The following is a 20,936-nucleotide window of genomic DNA, read 5'->3' on the forward strand; positions in this document are numbered from 1 at the left end:
AGCCGCTACAGGCTAGGTATTTTGGTCCCTATGCCATCGAAAGGAGGGTCAATGAAACGGATTATGTGATGATAACTCCAGACCGACGGAAAAAGCGGCAGCTGTGTCACGTTAACCGACTGAAGAAATATCATCGTACCTGTAGTCGGCGTGCAAGAGAATCCAGAGTTTGAGGCCAGTGTCAAGTTCGATAACATTGATGACCAGGCTTGCCCCAGATTGACAAACACTGAAGTGTTAAGGAACCTAGACCAGAAATTAGGTCATTTGACAAGGGAACAACAAGGACAATTATCCAACCTAATTTTTGAGTTTGCGCATTTGTTCACAGATGTACCTGGTCGTACCGATTTGGTATGTCGTGATATTGAGGTGGGGGAAGCCACTCCCATGAAACAACACCCCTACCAGATGAACCCTGTTAAGATGGATTATCTCCAGAAGGAGGTTCAGTATATGCTGGAGAACGACATCTTTGAACCAAGCAGCAGTGAATGGAGCTCACCATGTGTGTTGGTTCCAAAACCCGATGGCAGTTTTCGCTGTTGTACAGATTTAAAACGGGTTAATGCAGTTACAAAGACAGATTCGTATCCCATCCCCAGGATTGATGACTGTATTGATAGAATAGGCCCAGCTAAATTTGTAAGCAAATTTGACTTGCTGAAGGGGTATTGGCAGATTCCTCTTACCGATCGGGCAAAATAAATTTCGGCCTTAGTCACACCAAATGGGTTACATCAGTACAAGGGTCTTCCCTTTGGGTTGAAGAATGGTCCTGTTATGTTTCAACGACTAATTAATAAGCTTATTGCAGACCTTGCGGGGGTGGAGGCTTATTTGGATGATGTTATCATCCACACCATGACAATGGAAGATCATCTTAAACAAATTCATGCATTCTTCAAGAAATTGACCGAGGCAAGGTTGACCATCAACTTAGCTAAGAGTGAGTTTGTAAAAGCACAGGTGGTGTTCCTAGGCCATGTAATCGGTCAGGGTCAGGTGCAACCAGTGACAGCCAAGATAGAAGCCATTGATCGCTTCCAAATTCCAGAAGGGAAAAAGGAGCTTATGAGATTCTTGGGTATGGCTGGTTGGTCCCAGCAGTTCTGCAGGAATTTTTCTGACGTGGCAGCCCCTTTAACAAATTTGCTGAGTAAGGAGACCAAGTTTGTTTGGGATGACAAATGCCAGGCTGCCTATGCCCAAGTCAAAGCGATATTAATGAGCTCTTCTGTCCTTGCAGCGCCAGATTTTCAAAAACCTTTCAAGTTGGCCATTGATGCAAGTGATGTGGGGGCTGGGGCAGTTCTACTGCAGGAAGGTGATGATGGCATTGATCATCTGGTGTGTTACTATTCGAGGAAGCTTGACAAACATCAGAAAAATTATGCCACTGTGAAAAAAGAGACCCTTGCTCTCCTACTAGCTCTACAGCATTATGAGGTGTATCTGGGAACTACTACCTTTCCTATAAGGTTTTCACTGATCACAACCCCTTAACCTTCATTCAAAAAATGAAAAATAAAAATCAGAGGTTGATGAGATGGAGCTTGTCTTTGCAAGAGTTCAACATGGAAATTAGGCATGTAAAGGGCAGAGACAATGTAGTCGACGATGCTTTATCCAGAGTGAATTAACCTTGAGGATTCCTGTGGGTAGTTTGTAAAAAAAAAATTGGCATACGGGATTTGATCAGCCATAGTTTTGATTGATAGTTGTTGGGTGTGAGTATTACTTTTGGTTGTTAAAGATACTTTTTGAATGGAAATAAAGTTTTCACTGTGTTCAAACTTTCTTCCTTGAAAGTGGGGAATGTTACAGATTCGTCACTTCCGCCTTTGTTGTTATATACTTGTAGTATTTTTAGTTTCAGGTAATATTGTTGTTAAGATTTTTGTGTGAAATTGAGATGACTTTAGTAAAAGGTAAAAAGAAATGTTTGTGGAGGAAAAAGGAAAACGCGGCAAAGAACCGGAAGGAGGAGGAGGAGGAGGAGGAGGAGGAGGAGAACGGCCATGATAGAGATACAGCCGTGAATTGCTTCAAGGCTGCGAGCGGCCTCACAGTGCGATACAAAATGTAAACTGTTTAGCCTGGTGGAGGTGTACGCTCTACCGAGTGCCATTCTAGTTATATAATTGAATGTGCAATGAGCTTTATGAATACCGCATTTGATAATAAATTAAACCCTGCAGCAAGGAACGTAAACATAGAGAGGAAAATGTATTTACATAGTGAGGTTGTATTACCAGTTTGACTGTGTCTGGACACAGCTGAGGTTGTGGATCTACTGATGTAGAACCAAGGCTATGGTCGTGGACCCACTGGTTGGAGATCTAGAGGTTCTGAGCTGAAATGGTCAAAATCTATGCATAATGGGGCCCAGCTAATGATCCATGCAGTCAGAAAATCTATGCATTGCAATGTTGATAAGGCTCTTATATTATAGGTATTCAACTATTTTGAGGTTTGTGTTTAAGAATTGAAGACCGAGGTTGTGGATACACTATTTTGAGAATTTCTCGGCCAAAAAATCCAACCATCAATGAAGAACACAGCCCAGCTGATAATCCAGGCAAACGGAAAGTCAGCCAATTGCTGATAAGTTACTATGGTTCTTACATATTCTTTTCGCCAATCGTACTCTGACGTTCATCTTTCCCATTTGTCTGCCCAACTCAGGCTATCCTCTTTTCCCACCTCCCATCAGCCTAGAAGTCAGAAAACATCACTCGTTTATAAAAAGTTTGCAAAAAAATATATCCCATCAATGACCAAACAGTGAGCTTACTTCTGATTACAAGCAAAGTCATGTAAATTCATCATTACTTCACATGTCAAGTCCTTCCTATTAATCAAACAGACTGAACTCTGACCATCAATTTTGATTCCGTCCTGAGCACAACTCCGGTTATGCTGCTGCTCCTCTCTCAGGAACGGTTGGAGACCTTAAATCTCCACTAAGAGGTCAGGACCATCTCAATCGACATATCTCGGGCATTCAACACAGTCTGGCATCCGGCTTGCTTGCCAAAATTTTTGGCATTCAAGGCTGCCTTCCTTCCTGAATTTCTGACCTCCTCCACTCATGCAGTCAATGTATTGCTATTAATGTAACCCTCTCCTTCCTTCTCCCGGTGGAAACGACAACTCCCCAAGGCAGTTTTGGGCCCTTTCTTTTTCCTCATTAAAATAAATGACCTCTCTGATACTCTGGAAAACCCCTTCTTCCTTTTTGCAGACATCTCCACATTGTGTTGTACAGTACCCCCATCCCAGTGCTAAGCAAACTATGACTCTGCATCACTCTCTGCTGATCTGATAAATGGAACATGTCCTCCTTCAATCCTGAAAAAGGTCACAGTCTCATCCTGTCTCTCCAGAAGGATGGTCAAATTAACCCACCTATCTATTTCCATGGTCAGCCACTGGAAGACATTCAGATTTTTTCAACTTCTAGGCCTCAACATTAGCCATGACCCCTCCTGGGCCAACCAAATAGCAAAGCTAGCCTCCAAAGCCAGTCACAGACTGGGTACCCTCTACGGATCCAAACCTTTCCTTGGAAAAGCACAGCAACCCACGGTCTACAAGACCTTTGTACGCAGCTCAATGGAGTACTGCTCTGCCCGAAGCACAAGGTCGGTTGCTATTACACCACAGGCAAGTCGGTGGTTTCTGGGTTTTTTTACTGGCTCTTCTCCAACATTGCTCCCTCTGATCTCTGTCCTCCGACCCTCCCCAACAAATCCAGGATGCACACGTTTTTCCAGTAAACCCCTTCTGGTTAAACTTACAAAACCCAGGCTGACTGCACACCTCAACTCCTTTGTTCCTCACTTCTCTTGTCTATGGAACCACCTTGCAGAGGCTGTTCTTTCCCACTCTTCCCTCTAGGTCTAGGGCTTCAAGCAAGCAGTGTACCACCACCTTGTATCATCGCCCATCCTGACGCATTATATTTATGACCCCCATTAATCCCCCCTAACCAAATCTTTTACTTGCTGCTTTGAATGATCTCTCCCCCAACCCCCCTTTTATTGTGCCTTTATTTAGTTGATGGCTGTGCCCAATTGTTGCCCCGCGACACCACTGTCAATTTAACCTTGCTCTTCCAGATGCCTCACTCTTGTTGAGACCTATTATTATTTTGTAGACAAAGTCAAGGCTTGTGGAAGAGCTACAACAATGAATGTATAAGGCTACAACAGGACAAAATAGTAGAAAAAGAGTGGGGAGAATTGGCACAGCTGCAAATGGAGCAGCAAAAATGATGCTCCCAGAACATTCTAACAACATGTCAATGGCAAATCCAATATTTTGCGTGACTTTTACCTGTGACATGTCACAGGTCTACAAGGGCTTCGCGTTTGCTGTTGTTGGGGGTTCTTGTTTTTGAAATGTGTCACTTTTTAATTTTTGTTTTTGGGTCATTTTTTGAAATGTTCACCCATTGGTCAGACAGCTGACAGACCACACCCACATCTGTCGCATGACTCCACCCACCATAGTGCCGAGACAAAATGATATGGCCGCCATCTTGTTGTCTGGTATGGCCGAACACATGAGGCCTGTATAGGCCTCTGATGAGTATACACTGTCCGGCTTTGTTGCGTCAGATTTCGATTGGATTTGTTTGGGTCGAGTGTTAAATTATTAGTAAGGTTTAATAAAGCTCGTACATGCCTCACTAAACAAAAGGGTTGCATAACTTTTGAATGGTGCAATATGCACATTAAATACATGTTTCCCAATTGGCCTGTTACCGGATTTTTAAAGTCAAGTCAGTCACACTTACTGGCAAAGTCTCGTACCTCTAATGCCCACATACAGGTTTTTATGAACAGGTTTATGACAACAGAGAGAGTGAGTGAATGGAAACTTGGTAACTGAATACAACTCTGACGTTCTTGAGGTCCGAGAATAAATCTACTGTAATCCATATATCACAGAGAAGATAATATCGCTTCCAACCGCTGCTGCTTGGAGTGGGTGCACTAGTTGCCTGAAAGCAGAACCAACTGCCCGTCAGATTCGTAATTGATATTGAACCAAACAGTGAAGACTCTCAGAGATGAATTGCATACCTTCAACAGCAAGGATGAGGGAGTTGAGTGGACAGAGGAGGAGAAAATATATACATTTTGTGTTGTAGGTTGTGACTACAGTGCAATCATGCTTGTTATATCCATACATGGATGGGATTTGTTTCCAAAATCTGGTAAAAACTTATTCAGGTATGGCTTAGGATGCAAATTTGAGCGTTTGAGTTAAGCATTTGGCGTTGTCCTGATTTGTATGCGGCTGCTGAAGTGGTAACAGTTTCTGGCTCAGATTTGCAGTACAGAAGTGTTGAGACTTTCGGTATATCAGATGAGTAGATCTGAGGACATCTCTGTTGAAAGAGGGAGAGACTGAGGTTTTCTCCACCATTTAGTAATAAGTAAGGGATGGACAAGCTGGGGTTGTGAAGCGGAGTCAACATGTGCTCGGTTTAAAAGGAGATATGGAATACATCGGTACGCGAGTCTGTGCCTCAAAGATCGGTGAAAGTGTCGACTTCACTGGAGACTGCAAGAACAGGTTATGGATGCCCGATGGAGATGAAAGCTTTTGTACTGTCAGCTGAATGAAAGCAGGTGGGCAAACCAAAGCAGCTTGGTTTGCTGCACAGAACCCTTTTTGCATTGGCGATTGCAGCCAAATCATTGTGTCGAGTCCCGTTGTGTGGTCAGTAAATGAAGGAATATTGCTTTAGTGTGCAAGAACGAGAGGATTGTCACTTAAGCCACTGTACATACAGCGGACCATGGTCTCCACAATGCAATGGAATGCTCAACTTTGTGAATGCCACTGTCACTTTGCATAAACAATAACCAAACCACACCATAATCCTCTCAGTGTAGAGGTTTTTTTTTTTTTTTTTTTTTTTTTTTTTGTTGTTGTTGTTGTTGTTGTTGTTGTTGTATACAATATCGAGGCTCGTGAAAGAGCGAACATTAATCACACACACAGAAAGACAAACCGACACATAAAACATATAACATAGGGAGCGGTAGACAAGATGGGGAGAGAGGGGGAAGGACACAAACACAACATTTGAGAGCAGGGACCGAGAGACATGGAGACATCGAGAGATCTGAGAGAGGGCGAGGGCTTTGGGGGGGGGGGGCGTGGGAAGGGGGCAGTGGGAGAGGTATAAAACATATGGACACTGCCAGGACTTCCAGGAAAGAAGTTGGAATTTCAAACAAGGTGGATCTGGGGTGAATTAGCGGGGGTAGAAAAGATCAAGGTTTTGGATGGGGGAAGATAAGAGATGGTGGTGAACAGCTGTTTTAAAGACCTGGAGGGAGGAGTGGGATTGAAGGGAGTGAGGGAGTTTGTTCCAGAGGCGGGAGAAAAGAGGAATGAAAGAGTGAAGGTGAGCGGAGAGCCGAGATTTCGGCAGTTTAACCATCAGAGGGTTGCTGGCAGATCTTGTGCGACCTGTAGGAATATTTGGGGGACAGAGCACAGAGAGAGCTGGGGGTGCAAGGCCGGAGAGGAGTCGGTAGAAGACAGAAAGACCACCTACCTGCCTGCGGTGAGTGAGTGAAAGGCCCTCAGAGATAGCTTCATCGCGGGAGATTCCAATAATTCTGAAAGCTTTGGTTTCAACAGCGTGAAGCCGAGCTAGGTGTGAGGCAGGAGCACCGGCCCATAGGGGAGAACAGTATTCCATTGAGCTGCGGATGAAAGCCTTGTATGTGGTGAGGAGTTCAGGTGTGCCGAGGAAGGACTTCGCACGACGGAGGATGCCCAGTCGGCGACTGGCTTTGGAGGCCAGCTTGGAAATGTGGTTTTCCCAAGAAAGATCATGGCAGATAGTGAGACCCAAAATCTTGAGCGACAGAACTTCTTGGAGAGGATTGTTGAGAAAGTAGATGGGAGGGTTGTCCAGTCGATCTTTTCGGAGAGACATAGTAAGAGTGTGAGATTTGTCAGGATTGAAAGACATGTTCCACTTGTTTGACCAGTCTGTGATTTTGTCCAGGTCTTCAGAGAGTGAGGAGGCAGCAGACTGCCGATCTGAGGGAAGAGGAATGGAGCGGCAGAGAGTGGAGTCATCAGCAAAGAGATAGAGAGGATTTTCGAGAGAGTCAGAGAGATCATTGATGAAGACCAGAAAAAGCACGGGGCCCAGAACACTGCCTTGGGGAACTCCAGCCTGAACAGGAAGAGGAGATGAGAGAAACCCATTCAGGGCCACACGTTGACGACGACTAGAGAGGAAGTCCGCCAGCCATGCGTGGAGATTTCCATGGATACCAAAAGAGGAGAGTTTGGTGAGCAGAGCGGGGTGCCAGACCGTGTCGAAGGCACATGATATGTCGAGGGAGACAGCTCTAATTTCCTGTTTGGCATTGAGGACCTCCATCCATTGTTGAGACAGCAGAAGCAGCATGTCCAGAGTAGAGTGACCTGGTCTGAAACCAAATTGATGATCAGAGATCAAGCCATTGGAGAAGAGGAAAGATTTCATATCAGAAGCAATGATGGATTCCATGACTTTGCTGATAATTGGGAGAAGGCTGATTGGTCTGTAGTTGCTAGGATCTGTTTTTGCACCTTTTTTGTGCAAAGCGGTGATGTTGGCTGATTTCCAAGCAGATGGCAGTTGACCTTGAGCAAAAGAGAGGGTGAAGAGAACAGAGAGAGGGTGAGATAGAGCAGCAGAGCAGGATTTTAGGACCCGTGGGCTGATGCCGTCGGGTCCAGTTGCAGAATCAGAGTCGAGGGTTGACAGAAACTTTTCCACCTTGTCAGGAGGAAAGGACACGGAGTCCAGGAGCAGCAGGGTACGACTGGGTATGGTGGGTACAGAGAGGGATGGGTTTGGGACACAAGATTTAGAGGCAAACACAGAGTTGAGGCATTCAGCTTTTTCACGTGCGGAGTCAGCTGTGTAGCCGTTTGAGGTAAGGGAGGGGATGGAGGGGGAACAAACACCAGAAACGGATTTGACCAGACGCCACCAGGATTTGGAAGAGGGAGACAGATAAGAGAGTTCGGTCTTGAGAACGGAGAGATATTGTTTCCTGGCTCTCCTGAGGGTGGACACACACTTGTTTCGGGCTTTGTGAAAGGAAATGAGATTTCCTTCCGTTGGATTTGCTTTCCAGGAGACGAAGGCAAGTTGTTTCTGGGCAACAGCCTCACCACAAGATTCCGTGTACCATGGACGGGAGGAAGGGTATGACAACTGAAGACGAGATGGGATAAATCTGTGCATGAGAGAGAGCAATTTACTTTGGAAGAATTCCCAGGATGAGTTGATGTCAGAGGTGGTAGAGATGGGAGACCAGTCCAGATGATTGATGGCTGCTTGAAGACCGTGCCAGTTGGCCTGAGTGAAATGCCAGACTCGTCGACGCTGAGCAGGCTCCCTGAGGATGGTCAGAGAGATGTCCACTTTAACAAGGACATGATCAGATGTTCCGATCGGAGCAGAAGAAGAGCAGCAGACATTTTCAGGGAAGTTAGTCATAACCAAGTCCAGAAGAGAAGATGTTCCGTTGACTGAGATCCGGGTCGGGAAATTGACAGATTGTGTCAGTCCCAGTGAGTCGCAGAAGTCCTTTGCTGAGGAGCCATGGCTGGTGAGAGAGGTACCCACACCCAGCCAACTGGCATGATGACAGTTGAAATCACCACATATGAGGAAGAGAGAGTTGGGATGAGTAGATAGAAGTTGGTCCATATCATCAGACAGCGAGATGTAGATGGAGTCATCACTGTTTGGTGGACGGTACAACACACATATGAACAAGAGGTGGGAGCGAAGGGGAAGCCGTAGCCAGAGGTATTTCTGGGGGTGAGGTGGAGAGAGTGCAGTGCAGGGCGAGTGAGGAAGAGAGTTTTTGATAAAGATAGCAACCCCGCCTCCAGGACGAGGCTCAGGTCTATCATACCGGAGGAGGGAGTAGCCCGGGAGAGATACTATGGAATCAGAGACATCATAAAGGAGGAAAGTTTCTGTTAAGCAGATCACGTCTGGTTTGACAGAAGCAACCTGTATGGAGAGATCCGTTAAGTTTGAACGAAGGCCCCGGATGTTTGAGGTCCATACCGTTAATGAAGAGGAAGGGGGAGCATCAGATACAGAACAGGGGGGAGGAGGGGTAGGGTAAGATGTGGAAGAGGTGGAAGAGGTAGGGAGAGCTGTTGAAGGTGTGTCAGAGATTTCAGAATAGCTCGGAGAAAGGGAAGGATGGGGCGGACAAAAGGTTTGATGGTGATTGGGTGAGCCACAATGAGGTGTTATTTGAGGAGGGGGAAGAGCGAGGCAGAAGGTTGGGGGAGATGGAGGTGAGAGTTTGAAGGGGGAAGAAGCGGGGAGGACGCTTTGAGGAGGGGGAGTGAGCGGGGGGAAATTGAGAAGCAATGAGGGTGGGGAGATTTGAAGGGGAGGGGTGAGGGGGGAGTTTGGGAGGGAAGGGACAAGGGGAGGGATTTGAAAGGGATGGGATATGGGGGAGATTTGGAGGGGAGGGGTGAGGCAGGATTCTAGGAGGGGAGGGGCGAGGGGGCGTCTTGGCGGGGAGGGGTGAGGGGGTAGTATAGGAGGGAGGGGGCAAGGGGGGAGATTTGAAAGGGATGGGTGATGGGGAAGATTTGGAGGGGAGGGGTGATGGGGAAGATTTGGAGGGGAGGGGTGAGATTGGATTTTTGAAAGTGTACGATTTATGGGAAACGAACATTTATTGCAAAATGAGTTTCTTGTGACCTTCGAGTTAAAAATACGTTTAAGGACGCTGGATGGAGGATGGAGTGCAGGAGAGTTTAGGGAATGTAGAACAAAGGCACTATAGGAGATGGATATTTTTTTTGGGATGAATTGATTTGGTGAGCAAGTCGAAAGCAGCCTTTTAAAGAAGCAGAAGAAAAAGGTGTTATAAAATATGACGGAATACATAACTTGAGGGGAAAGTGTAAACATTGAAGGTTAATGAGTGAAAACTATCTGGGGAAATGGGGGAGAAACACGTGGTCGAAGAACGAACGAACGAATAAGAATGAATAAACGAATGAGAACAGAGAAGGAAATGTTTTTTTTTGTTTTTTTTTTGAGTTGAGATTTACACAAGGAAGTAGGCTATGGGTGAAAAGACTGGGAATACAGAGAACGAAAGTTATTGGATCACAAACGACGGACCACTGAGAGAAAAACAAAGCCTCAAGGTTGTACAGTGCACACTGTACAAGGCCTTGCTCGCGACACGGCAAACAGACGATCAATTTATGAAAGATAAACACCGAGAAACAACCAAAGTTGCACACAATAACTTCACACACCGAAAGATAAATACAGTTTCGACAAAATACAATTGTGAACAGACTTAACTTCGAAAAACGTGGAGACCGTGTGGAGCTTCGAAAATCCCTGCCGCCGTCTCCAAGATCTCGCGAGATCCCTGCCGCCAAGATCTCGCGAGATCTCGCGAGATAGTTGTTTTAATTGAAGCTTTAGAACATCGTTTCCCAACCGTTTTCTGATCGAGTACCACTTGGAGGTCCCGTATCGTCGCCGCGTACCACCTGGTTCCAGAAAAACTCAATCCGCGTACCACCTGGTTCCAGAAAAACTCAATTCGATAAGATATCAGGCTTATTTCAATTTAATGCAAGGGCTGCATCTGTTTCTTCTCCACCAGCTGGTCGATGCGGGGCATAACTTTGCTCACAGCACATCGGAAATCATGAAATATATCAGAAATCAGAAATAAAAAAATTATCAGGACAAATCATTTTTTTTAAAGGTTGAGTCGCGTACCACCTGGAAGGCCCTCGCGTACCACAAGTTGGGAACCATTGCTTTAGAACAAGGATAATCACAGAGGGATTTATTCATTCCTTTTCAGCACGTGGCTAAGGATTTGCATTGGTTCTTGCAGGGGCGCAGCAATGCCGCTGATGCAGTGCCCCCTATAGGTTAGAGCAATACTTTTTTAATTTGGCCAAGCTGCATGCAAAAGCTTGCATACTCTTTGTGTCGTGGGATTTCTAACATCCACCAACTAATTCTGGTGGACAGGACATCCAGTTTAACGTCCATTCGAGGGATGACATATCGCCCTGCCTGTGAAACAGAAGGTGACAGCTTATAGCTGTGCCGAGATTCAAATTCAGGTGAGACAGCTCAGAGGCAAGTGCCATCCTGCCAACCATCGTGCAGAGATAAACATCTATCTTTCTGAATGCTGATGTGTAGGACTAATATCACCGGTTGCGCCCCAGTATTTATTATGTACAGTCAATAATTAAGAAAACCCTTAAATGTTGTGCATCGGAGACCAAGAGAAGCAGAGAAAAACACAACTCAGTAACCGATAGAGCTGCAGGAGGGTCTGAGGACAGCCCAATAATTGTGACAGGATCATATCACTCTGGCTGCAATTATCATGAATACTTAATATAATGAACAAGCTCGGGGACAATGATTTACACCACGAGACTGAGCTGGGGTAGGTAATTTTCGAAACGAAAGGTGATATCCACCAAGTTTGTTTATCATTAAGCAGATTCCAGGCCTCGTAACTGAGAGGATTAATGATGTGATATGTTGAGTGAACATGAACTCAACACTATGATGGGCTACAGAGTAAGTAAGCTGTCATGCAAAAAACAGAAGCTCTACACTGTGATTGTCTATAGAGTTATTGGGGAGACATAATTCCAGATTGGATTTCTTATGCACAAAGGCTGGTGAATTTGGCTCAGACTCAAAACCCTCATATTCCTGCTCCAGTTAGGAAATCAAAGGAACATCAAGCTCCTTGAATGTGATGCAGGTCAGAAAGGAAGATAATTTGGTGTAAATTTAAAGAGTACTTGTAAAATTTTGTAGAAGGATGGCTGTGTTAATGTTAATTGTATTAGCCCGCCCCCTCGCAGGCGTTGCGACCCAGACGTGCATCATCATGAGCCTATATGTGGTATAAAAACAATGGCACAATTCTTTAAGTGCAAGAAGAAGGAATGTTTTACCTGTTATATATATTTTATAAAGCAGGAATGTTACCTCCAAAGTGGGTTGTGAGGCAATTTTATACCAACTGTCCTTACCGCCATTACCGAAGGTGGATGGACGTTATGTTTTCACCCCTGTCTGTCTGTCTGTCTGTCTCTGTTAAAGGGATATTTCAAAAAGGTTGTGGATGGATTTGGACAAAATTTGGTGGACAGGTTGTGTGTGCATTTGACAAGGACGAAATAATTATATTTTGGTGAAGATCTGGATCCGGATCTGGATCCGAGAATTTTTCAAGTGATTGTTCACCATTGAGATGGGAAAGAACGATATCTAGCAGAATGTCAAAAAGTTGGCGGCGGATTCGGACAAATCTTGTTGGACATGTTGGTTGTGTCACAAGGAAGAATTTATTAGTTTTTTTATGAAGATTCAATTTCCAGCTCCGAATCAGAGAATTTTTTTTCAAGTGATTATTCACGATTACGTCCGCCAATGTCGAGGACGATCCCGCCAATGTCGAGGACGATCCCGCCAATGTCGAGGACGATCCCGCCAATGTCGAGGACGATCCCGCCAATGTCGAGGACGATCCCGCCAATGTCGAGGACGATCCCGCCAATGTCGAGGACGATCCCGCCAATGTCGAGGACGATCCCGCCAATGTCGAGGACGATCCCGCCAATGTCGAGGACGATCCCGCCAATGTCGAGGACGATCCCGCCAATGTCGAGGACGATCCCGCCAATGTCGAGGACAATCCCGCCAATGTCGAGGACAATCCCGCCAATGTCGAGGACAATCCCGCCAATGTCGAGGACAATCCCGCCAATGTCGAGGACAATCCCGCCAATGTCGAGGAAAATCCCGCCAACGTCGAGGAAAATCCCGCCAACGTCGAGGAAAATCCCGCCAACGTCGAGGAAAATCCCGCCAACGTCGAGGAAAATCCCGCCAACGTCGAGGAAAATCCCGCCAATGTCGAGGAAAATCCCGCCAATGTCGAGGAAAATCCCGCCAATGTCGAGGAAAATCCCGCCAATGTCGAGGAAAATCCCGCCAATGTCGAGGAAAATCCCGCCAATGTCGAGGAAAATCCCGCCAATGTCGAGGAAAATCCCGCCAATGTCGAGGAAAATCCCGCCAATGTCGAGGAAAATCCCGCCAATGTCGAGGAAAATCCCGCCAATGTCGAGGAAAATCCCGCCAATGTCGAGGCAATTCCCGCCAATGTCGAGGAAAATCCCGCCAATGTCGAGGAAAATCCCGCCAATGTCGAGGAAAATCCCGCCAATGTCGAGGAAAATCCCGCCAATGTCGAGGAAAATCCCGCCAATGTCGAGGAAAATCCCGCCAATGTCGAGGAAAATCCCGCCAATGTCGAGGAAAATCCCGCCAATGTCGAGGAAAATCCCGCCAATGTCGAGGAAAATCCCGCCAATGTCGAGGAAAATCCCGCCAATGTCGAGGAAAATCCCGCCAATGTCGAGGAAAATCCCGCCAATGTCGAGGAAAATCCCGCCAATGTCGAGGAAAATCCCGCCAATGTCGAGGAAAATCCCGCCAATGTCGAGGAAAATCCCGCCAATGTCGAGGAAAATCCCGCCAATGTCGAGGAAAATCCCGCCAATGTCGAGGAAAATCCCGCCAATGTCGAGGAAAATCCCGCCAATGTCGAGGAAAATCCCGCCAATGTCGAGGAAAATCCCGCCAATGTCGAGGAAAATCCCGCCAATGTCGAGGAAAATCCCGCCAATGTCGAGGAAAATCCCGCCAATGTCGAGGAAAATCCCGCCAATGTCGAGGAAAATCCCGCCAATGTCGAGGAAAATCCCGCCAATGTCGAGGAAAATCCCTCAACATCCCTCAAGGCATTGTTTCAATGGGGAAAAGGAGGACAGATAATAGCACTAATAAATGTGGTCGAGTGTTTTCATTCTGTACAGTAACTCACGGGGGGTGGCGTGTTACACAGCTAGTGGGATAACCCGTGAAGCTATGTTCACAGTGCGAATGGTGGGATATCCCACGAAGCTATGTTTACAGTGTGAATGGCGGGATATCCCCTGAAACTCCCTTACAGTGTGAATGGTGGGCTATCCCACGAAGCTATGTTTACAGTGCGATTGGTGGGATATCCCACAAAGCTATGTTCACAGTGTGAATGGTGGGCTATCCCGCGAAGCTACAGTGAGAATGGTGGGATATCCCACGAAGCTACAGTGAGAGAATGGTGGGATATCCCGCAAAGCTATGTTTACAGTGTGAATTGTGAGATATCTCACGAAGCTACGGTTACAGTGTGAATTGTGAGATATCCCATGAAGCTATGTTTACAGTTGTGAATGGTGAGATATCCCGTGAAGCTATGCTTACAGTGTGAATGGTGGGACATACAACGAAGCTCGCTTATATAGCACAGCTAAAATATTTTTATGTGACTGTGAAAAGCCGAGAAACAGCGATACACAGGGCCACCAATGTAGAAGCAGGTCATGCTCGCGGCTCATGGAAGATATGTTTTTTGCGTATGCCCAGTTGCTTTGTGCGTGGCTGGTGGAAAATGTGTTTTAGAACTGTCATGCTCAAGGATTGTCAATTTTATTTTTGCGCCCGTGAAAAACTGTGCCACAAAACACAGGTCCGCAAATGTATTAGCAGGTCACAATTTATCAAACGTGCATACGTGGAATCCGAGAGTGTTGAGACCACGAATGCCGGGGTCCGACTGTACATCACAGTATTTCAAAAAGTTATGAACGGATTCAGACAATACTTAATGGGCAGGTTGGGTGTGTGATACGGACGAATCGATTCAATTTTGGTGAAGAACCAAATCTGGATCCAGATACGAGATTATTTTTTGATTTTCAAAGTGATTCTTCACTATTGAGAGAAAGGGCCTAAATCAAAATATAGCATGATATTTCAAAAACTTGTGGATGACTTGTGATAAAACTTGGCGGATGAGTTGGGTAAGTGACAAGAACAAGCTGATTACACTTTGGTTCAGGTCCGCATCCAGATCTGACCTATCAGTGGGACACAAAATGTAAACTGTTCAGCCTGGTGGACTGGTGGAGGTATGCTCTCCACTGAGTACCGTTCAAGTGTACTATGTGTTAGTGTCTATTTTTTATCTATTTTCCCTCAGAAACTGCACAAGAGCTTTGAGAGAGAATAATAGACGTTACCCAGATTTAATGTGCATCGAGCTTGGACTGGGCCCGATTGAACCTCCACCCAGAACTGCCTGGGCAGGAAGGCATGGCCTTAGGAAAGGAAACAATTCCCACTGTGTAAGGTACATGGGTAAATGCAGAAATATGGAGCGATCCGATTGGCTGTCACGATTCAGCTCCTGTTATGGTGAATTCGTGATATTTAAAAAAAAAAAAAATGTGTGTGCACAAGCTGGGAGATGTTGCCAGGAGACAGAGTTTGGGTACCAGAGAGGGAGCATCAAGGCTCTTGGGATAGGTCAATGTATTGAGCTGATGAACTTTGTGCTGTTGCTCCCACGCTGCCTGTTAGCTCGATTTGTGCACGGTTCCGAGTGAATTCACCTCAGTAAACCAATGTATTGCTAACACACAGTGCTTCAAAACCGAGTGAACCATTTATCCTTCTGCATATCACTTCCTTCATGGTACTCAAAGCCTTAACACTGAACAAGCTGAGAAACGTTTCCTGCTATAGAGAAAGGTGGAAGCCTAAATCGCTCTCATTTGACCAACGTTAGACATTTGTCTGTTATTGTTGAACGATTCAAGGCTTTGTTGGAATTTCCTGTGTATAATGTATTATTTCGAGCATTATTAGAGTGCAAGATCATTTTGACCAATTGTATGTATGACAAGTTTACTTCTTTATACATACATATCAATTCCATTCCCTGAAACAAAGTTATTGGACAAGGAGACTTTAAATTGTGTAATACAATGTAATACAATTGTTTAAAGTTTGTCCTTTTTGTATGCAAAGGCGAGGCTTGTGCAAGAGCTATAACACACAGTGCCTTCAGAAAGTATTCACACCCCTTGACTTTTTTCACATATTGGTGTGTTACAGCCTGAATTTAAGTGAATTAAATTGAGATTTTTTTGTCACTGATCTATACATAATACCCCATGATGCAAAGTGGATATTTTTTCTTTTTTTAAGAAACATTTACAAAATAATTAAAAACGAAATACAGACATATGTAATTTACAGAAGTATTCAACCCCCTGAGTCAATACTTCATAGAAGCACCATTGCGGCTCGTAATAGTGATGTGATAATAGTATACAACCAGTGATGTGCTTAGGGAGGAAAAAGGAGAGGTTGGATCAATTCATTTCAAATCAATGGCTAACCAAATCTGAGCGTAAATGTCACATTGCACCTACAGCTCCCAAGCAAAACACTTACCGGTAGTCAAATGTGTCAAATGAAGAAGCCCAAAAAATTTAACTTCAAGCATGATCAGAACTACAAACACCCACTCTCTTCGGGAGCAGCCTGGGGGGAAGGGATAGTGGGGGTGGTGGGGCAAATATGCTTTGTGCCATGTCTAATAATCCCCCCTATCTGCAGCAGGGGTCAGCAAACCACATGCACTGTGGTACATTTACAGGCGAAAATTGGAGGTGGGGGATGTGAGAGGGGGAATTGTGCCCATGACCTGACCCTTGGTACTGTACACCCAACATGTATGCATTAATTTTATTATGCTCTAATAGGAACACAAAACACAGATAAACGCTGTTTATTTATTACGTCATAAAAGGTGGCTTTAGTGGCTGGACATAGATACACTTGCTCCATTATATATAGATTTCACTCAGTATTGATCTTCAGGAAGATACCATGGAAGTTTGAGAAACCGATTTAAAGCTTTTATTATTGATGGTGCTCGATGTGGATTTATAACATCGAAGCAGGATAAACCACATCATGTGAGCACTTTTCCTTTACAATCCAAGAAAATCCCAATATTGTGCACAACTGAAACAAACCTGATCTCCAAAGTCTTGAGGAAATTTCCGAAGAATGTCAGGAGCTGTGACAACGAAATGGGGATAGGTGCATAGAAGATGGTGGACAATTTGGAGTAAAAGAGAGGGTGGAGGGAAGACAGTTTCAAAACAAGTTAGTACATGCACTTCATCTGTGTAAAACAACTTCATGAGACTCAACAATTTATTTGCTTTGAAAACTTGAAAGACAAAAATAAATAAATAAATCCTATTCTCCATTTGCTTTCACAAGTAAATAAATGCCCCCATGCTGAGGCAGTTCAAGCAATGCAAGCTTGTGATCCCCAAGGAAGGATTAAAGAGGTAAATCTCACTACCGGTGAGGAAATTGTTTTTTGTTTGTATGCAACACTATGGTGGCATGCAATGTGAAATGAAGAAAACAAGGAAGATGAAGCAGAAAAACAGAGGGTGAAAGAAGAGCGGAAGGAGGGACGAGGGGTGGGGGATGAAAGAAAAAGAAAAAAGATTGAATGAAGAGGGCAAGGACAAAATACAGTGTGAGAAGGGAGGAAAACAAAAAGAGAGGAGAGGGAGAGAAGATGAAAATGAAAGAGAGGGAGAGATGGCAGGAATAAAGTGAAGGGAAGAGGAAAACGAAAGAGATAAGGGCAGAGGGGAGCAGGAAAACAATACATAGAGATCTGAAGAATTCCTTAAATTTGACTGCCTCGTTACCATTTGTCATCGAGTTTCACAGATAGATGGGAAAGGTGAAGGTTATAAAAAGGGGGAGGAATGGATGGAATTTATAAGGGGAAGGAGGGAAAATTAAAAATGAAGGGAGAAAGGCAAACTAAAAATGGGGGAACTAAAGGATTTATAAGGGGCAGGGTATATAAAAAGGACGGAAAGGATTTCAAAAAGGGTGTGGAGTTTAAAAGGGGAGAAGGGAGAGTTTAAAAGGGGGAAGTGGGGTTTTTTAAAAACGGATGTGAAGAGTGTAAAAATAGGAAGGGGGAGTTTAAAAAGAGAAGGGAGAGTTTAAAAAGGGGAGGGGCAGAGTTTAAAAATGGAAGGGGCAGAGTTTAAAAGGGGGGAGAGCAGAATTTAAAAGGGGAGGGACAGATATTTAAAAGGGAGAGGGAGAGTTTAAAAGGGGAGGGAGCGTAAAAAGGGGTAGGGGAGAGTTTAAAAAGGGGTAGGGTTAAAAAGGATAAAAAAGCAAACCAGGCGATTTGTGTTCTGCAGTGTTCAAGTATCGTATACAATTCAATTGATAATGAAATAACGATTTTTAAGGCTGCAAAAAAACAAAACTTTTTTCCCCCAGAAGTTTACGGTCATTGATGCACCGTATTTTACACCACCTTATTTAGCAGTTATTTGTGTCCTTTATTACATCCCTAAAATCAGTACATTTCCTGTTTGGAATGATTTTTAATTTTGCTAGGCTGCCAGACATACTAAAAAGAATTACCTTGCTCCTGTGTACACATGCGTCCTAGGGACGAGATTTCATCAAATTTGCCAAATTCAGAGCCAAAGTACTGCTACATGCATCTTCGTGTTCTGATTCATGTTCCGATTCATGTTATAAAGTGTTCAAATATAATATTCAATTTAAATGAGGTACAGTGCCTTCAAAAAGTATTCACCCCCCCCCCCCTTGAATGTTTCACTTTCTGTTGCATTACAGCCTGAATTTAAAATGAACTAAATTGAGTTTATTGTCACTGATCTATAGATAATACCCCATAATGTCAAAGTGGAAAAAATTTTAAAGGAATTTTTACAAAATAATTAAAAATGAAAAGCTGAAATGTCTCGAGTCAATAAGTAGTCAACTCCATTGCTATGACACTCCAAATTGAGCTCAGGTGCATCCAATTTCCTTTGATCATCTTTGAGATTGTCTCTACAACTTGATTGTAGAGGGGTAGGGTTAAAAAGGTTTGTCTCTACAACATGACACCAGTAGCCAATTCAATTGATTAGACATAATTTAGAAAGAAACACACCTTTCTATATAAGGTCCCACAGTTGACAGTGCATGTGAGAGCAGAAAATCTATGAAGAAGTTCAAGGAACTGTCCATAGAACTCCGAGATAGAATTGTGAGGAGGCATAGATCTGGGGAAGGGAATAAAACAATTCTAGAGGGTTAAAAGTTCCCAAGAGCACAGCGAGATCCATCATTAAGAAATGGAAAGATTATGGAACTACGCAGACTCTTCCTAGGGCTGGCCGTCCGACCAGACTGAGCAACCAGGCAAGGACCTTGGTCAGGGAGGTGACCAAAAACCCAATGTCCACTCTGACAGAACTACAGATTTCCTTTGCTAAGATGGGAGAATCTTCCAGAAGGACAACAGTCTCTGCAGCACTTCACAAATCTAGGCTTTATGAGAGAGTAGCCAGTCAGAAGCCACTCTTGAGAAAATGGCACATGACAGCATGCCTGGAGTTTGCAAAAAGGGATGCGAAAGATTCTGAGAGCATGAGGTAAAATATTCTGTGGTTTGACGAGACGAAAATTGAACTTTTTGGCCTGAATGCAAAGCGCTACGTCTTGCGGAAACCGAGCACAGCTCATCACCCATCTAAACCATCCCAACCATAAAGCATAGTGGTGCAGCATCACACTATGGGAATGCTTTTCAGCAGCAGGGACTGGGAGACTTGTAAGGGTATAGGAAACAATGAATTGAGCCAAATGCAGGCAAATCCTTCAGGAGAATCTGCTTCAGAGTGCAAAAGGCCTTAGAATGTAGCAAAGATTTACATTCCAACAGGACAATGACCCCAAGCATCCAGCCAAAGCAACATTGGAATGGCTTCAGAATAAGAACATTGAGTGGTCCTTGAGTGGCCCAGCCAAAACCCAGACTTGAATCCCATGGAGAATCTGTGGAAAAATTTGAAGATTGCTGTTCACCGACACTCTCCCATCCAACTTGAAAGCAAAATTTCAAGTTGCCAAATCTTCAAGTTGGTTCTTCAGGAGAACCAACTTGGGCTTGAGCAAACCTGCAAGGAAGAATGAGAGAAATTCCCCAAATCCAGATGTGCAAAGCTGAAACAGACATACCCAAGAGGACTCAAAGCTGTAATGACTGCCAAAGGTGCTTGTACAAAGTATTGACTTGGGGCTGAATAGTAATGTTAATTTGATATTTCTGAATTTCATTTTCAATAAATTTGAAAAAAAATTCTAAAAACATGTTTTCACTTTATCATTATGGGGTATTTTGTGTAGATCGGTGACAAAATATTTAAATTTAAGCCATTTTAAATTCAGGATGTAACAACAAAATGTGAAAACATCAAGGGGTGTGAATGCTTTCGAAAGGCACTGTAGTTCCTCGACAATAAATTGAAGTCTGTAAACAGACAGACAGACAACGTGAACCAATTGCTTAACCCTGCCTTTCACTTCACGTGTGCAGGATTTAAAATGGTGGAGGAGGTGTTAAAAGGGGGAAGGGAGACAGTTTAAAAAGGGAGAGGAAGAGAAGAAATGGGAAGACAAAGAAGAAAAGTAAGTTAAAAGAAGTTGTGTCTTCATCTTGTAGTCATCTCCAATATAAAACAATCATAAATAAATCTACCTACTTGCACATGCAAACGTATACAAGTAAAGGCCATTATGCAACAGTACCATGGGTTTGCAAAGGTTAATAGCAATACCAGTCTTTGATCACGACCATTTTTTCTTTCTTTGTAACGGAATGGTGCGACAGGCACAGCGACAGGCGACAATAAAAAAAACAGGGGGAGTGGAAGAGGAAACATGTTGATGTGGTTTCCAAGGTGACAAGCCCAATTATTCCCTGGTTTCTTACATAACCCCTGCGCTCTCTTGGCTGCTCGCCTCACGGATGCCTCATCCGCCCGTTGCTATCGAGGGATTTAATTAGGTGTGAGGCTCCGATTCGGAGGAGTGAGAGCTCGTG

At 44.3% G+C, this 20,936-nt stretch overlaps 1 protein-coding gene across 6 annotated transcripts in view; it reads right to left on the reverse strand.

Moving 5' to 3' along the window:
- The window catches only part of LOC137438361 (DENN domain-containing protein 1A-like), a 386,103-nt gene that overhangs the window by 308,404 nt on the left and 56,763 nt on the right, over positions 1-20,936 (reverse strand). For all 6 annotated transcript variants that reach the window (XR_013621219.1, XR_013621220.1, XR_013621218.1 and 3 more), the window contains exon 3: positions 17,020-17,063. Coding sequence is in view for 3 of the 6 variants with exons in the window: in XM_078767519.1 (XP_078623645.1) it covers positions 17,020-17,063 (44 nt within the window). In the remaining 3 variants the exon portion in view is untranslated. The remainder of the gene's footprint in view (positions 1-17,019; positions 17,064-20,936) is intronic.

The sequence above is a fragment of the Myxine glutinosa genome, chromosome 13, assembly GCF_964187855.1.
Source record: "Myxine glutinosa chromosome 13, kmMyxGlut1.1, whole genome shotgun sequence".
NCBI lineage: Eukaryota > Metazoa > Chordata > Myxini > Myxiniformes > Myxinidae > Myxine > Myxine glutinosa.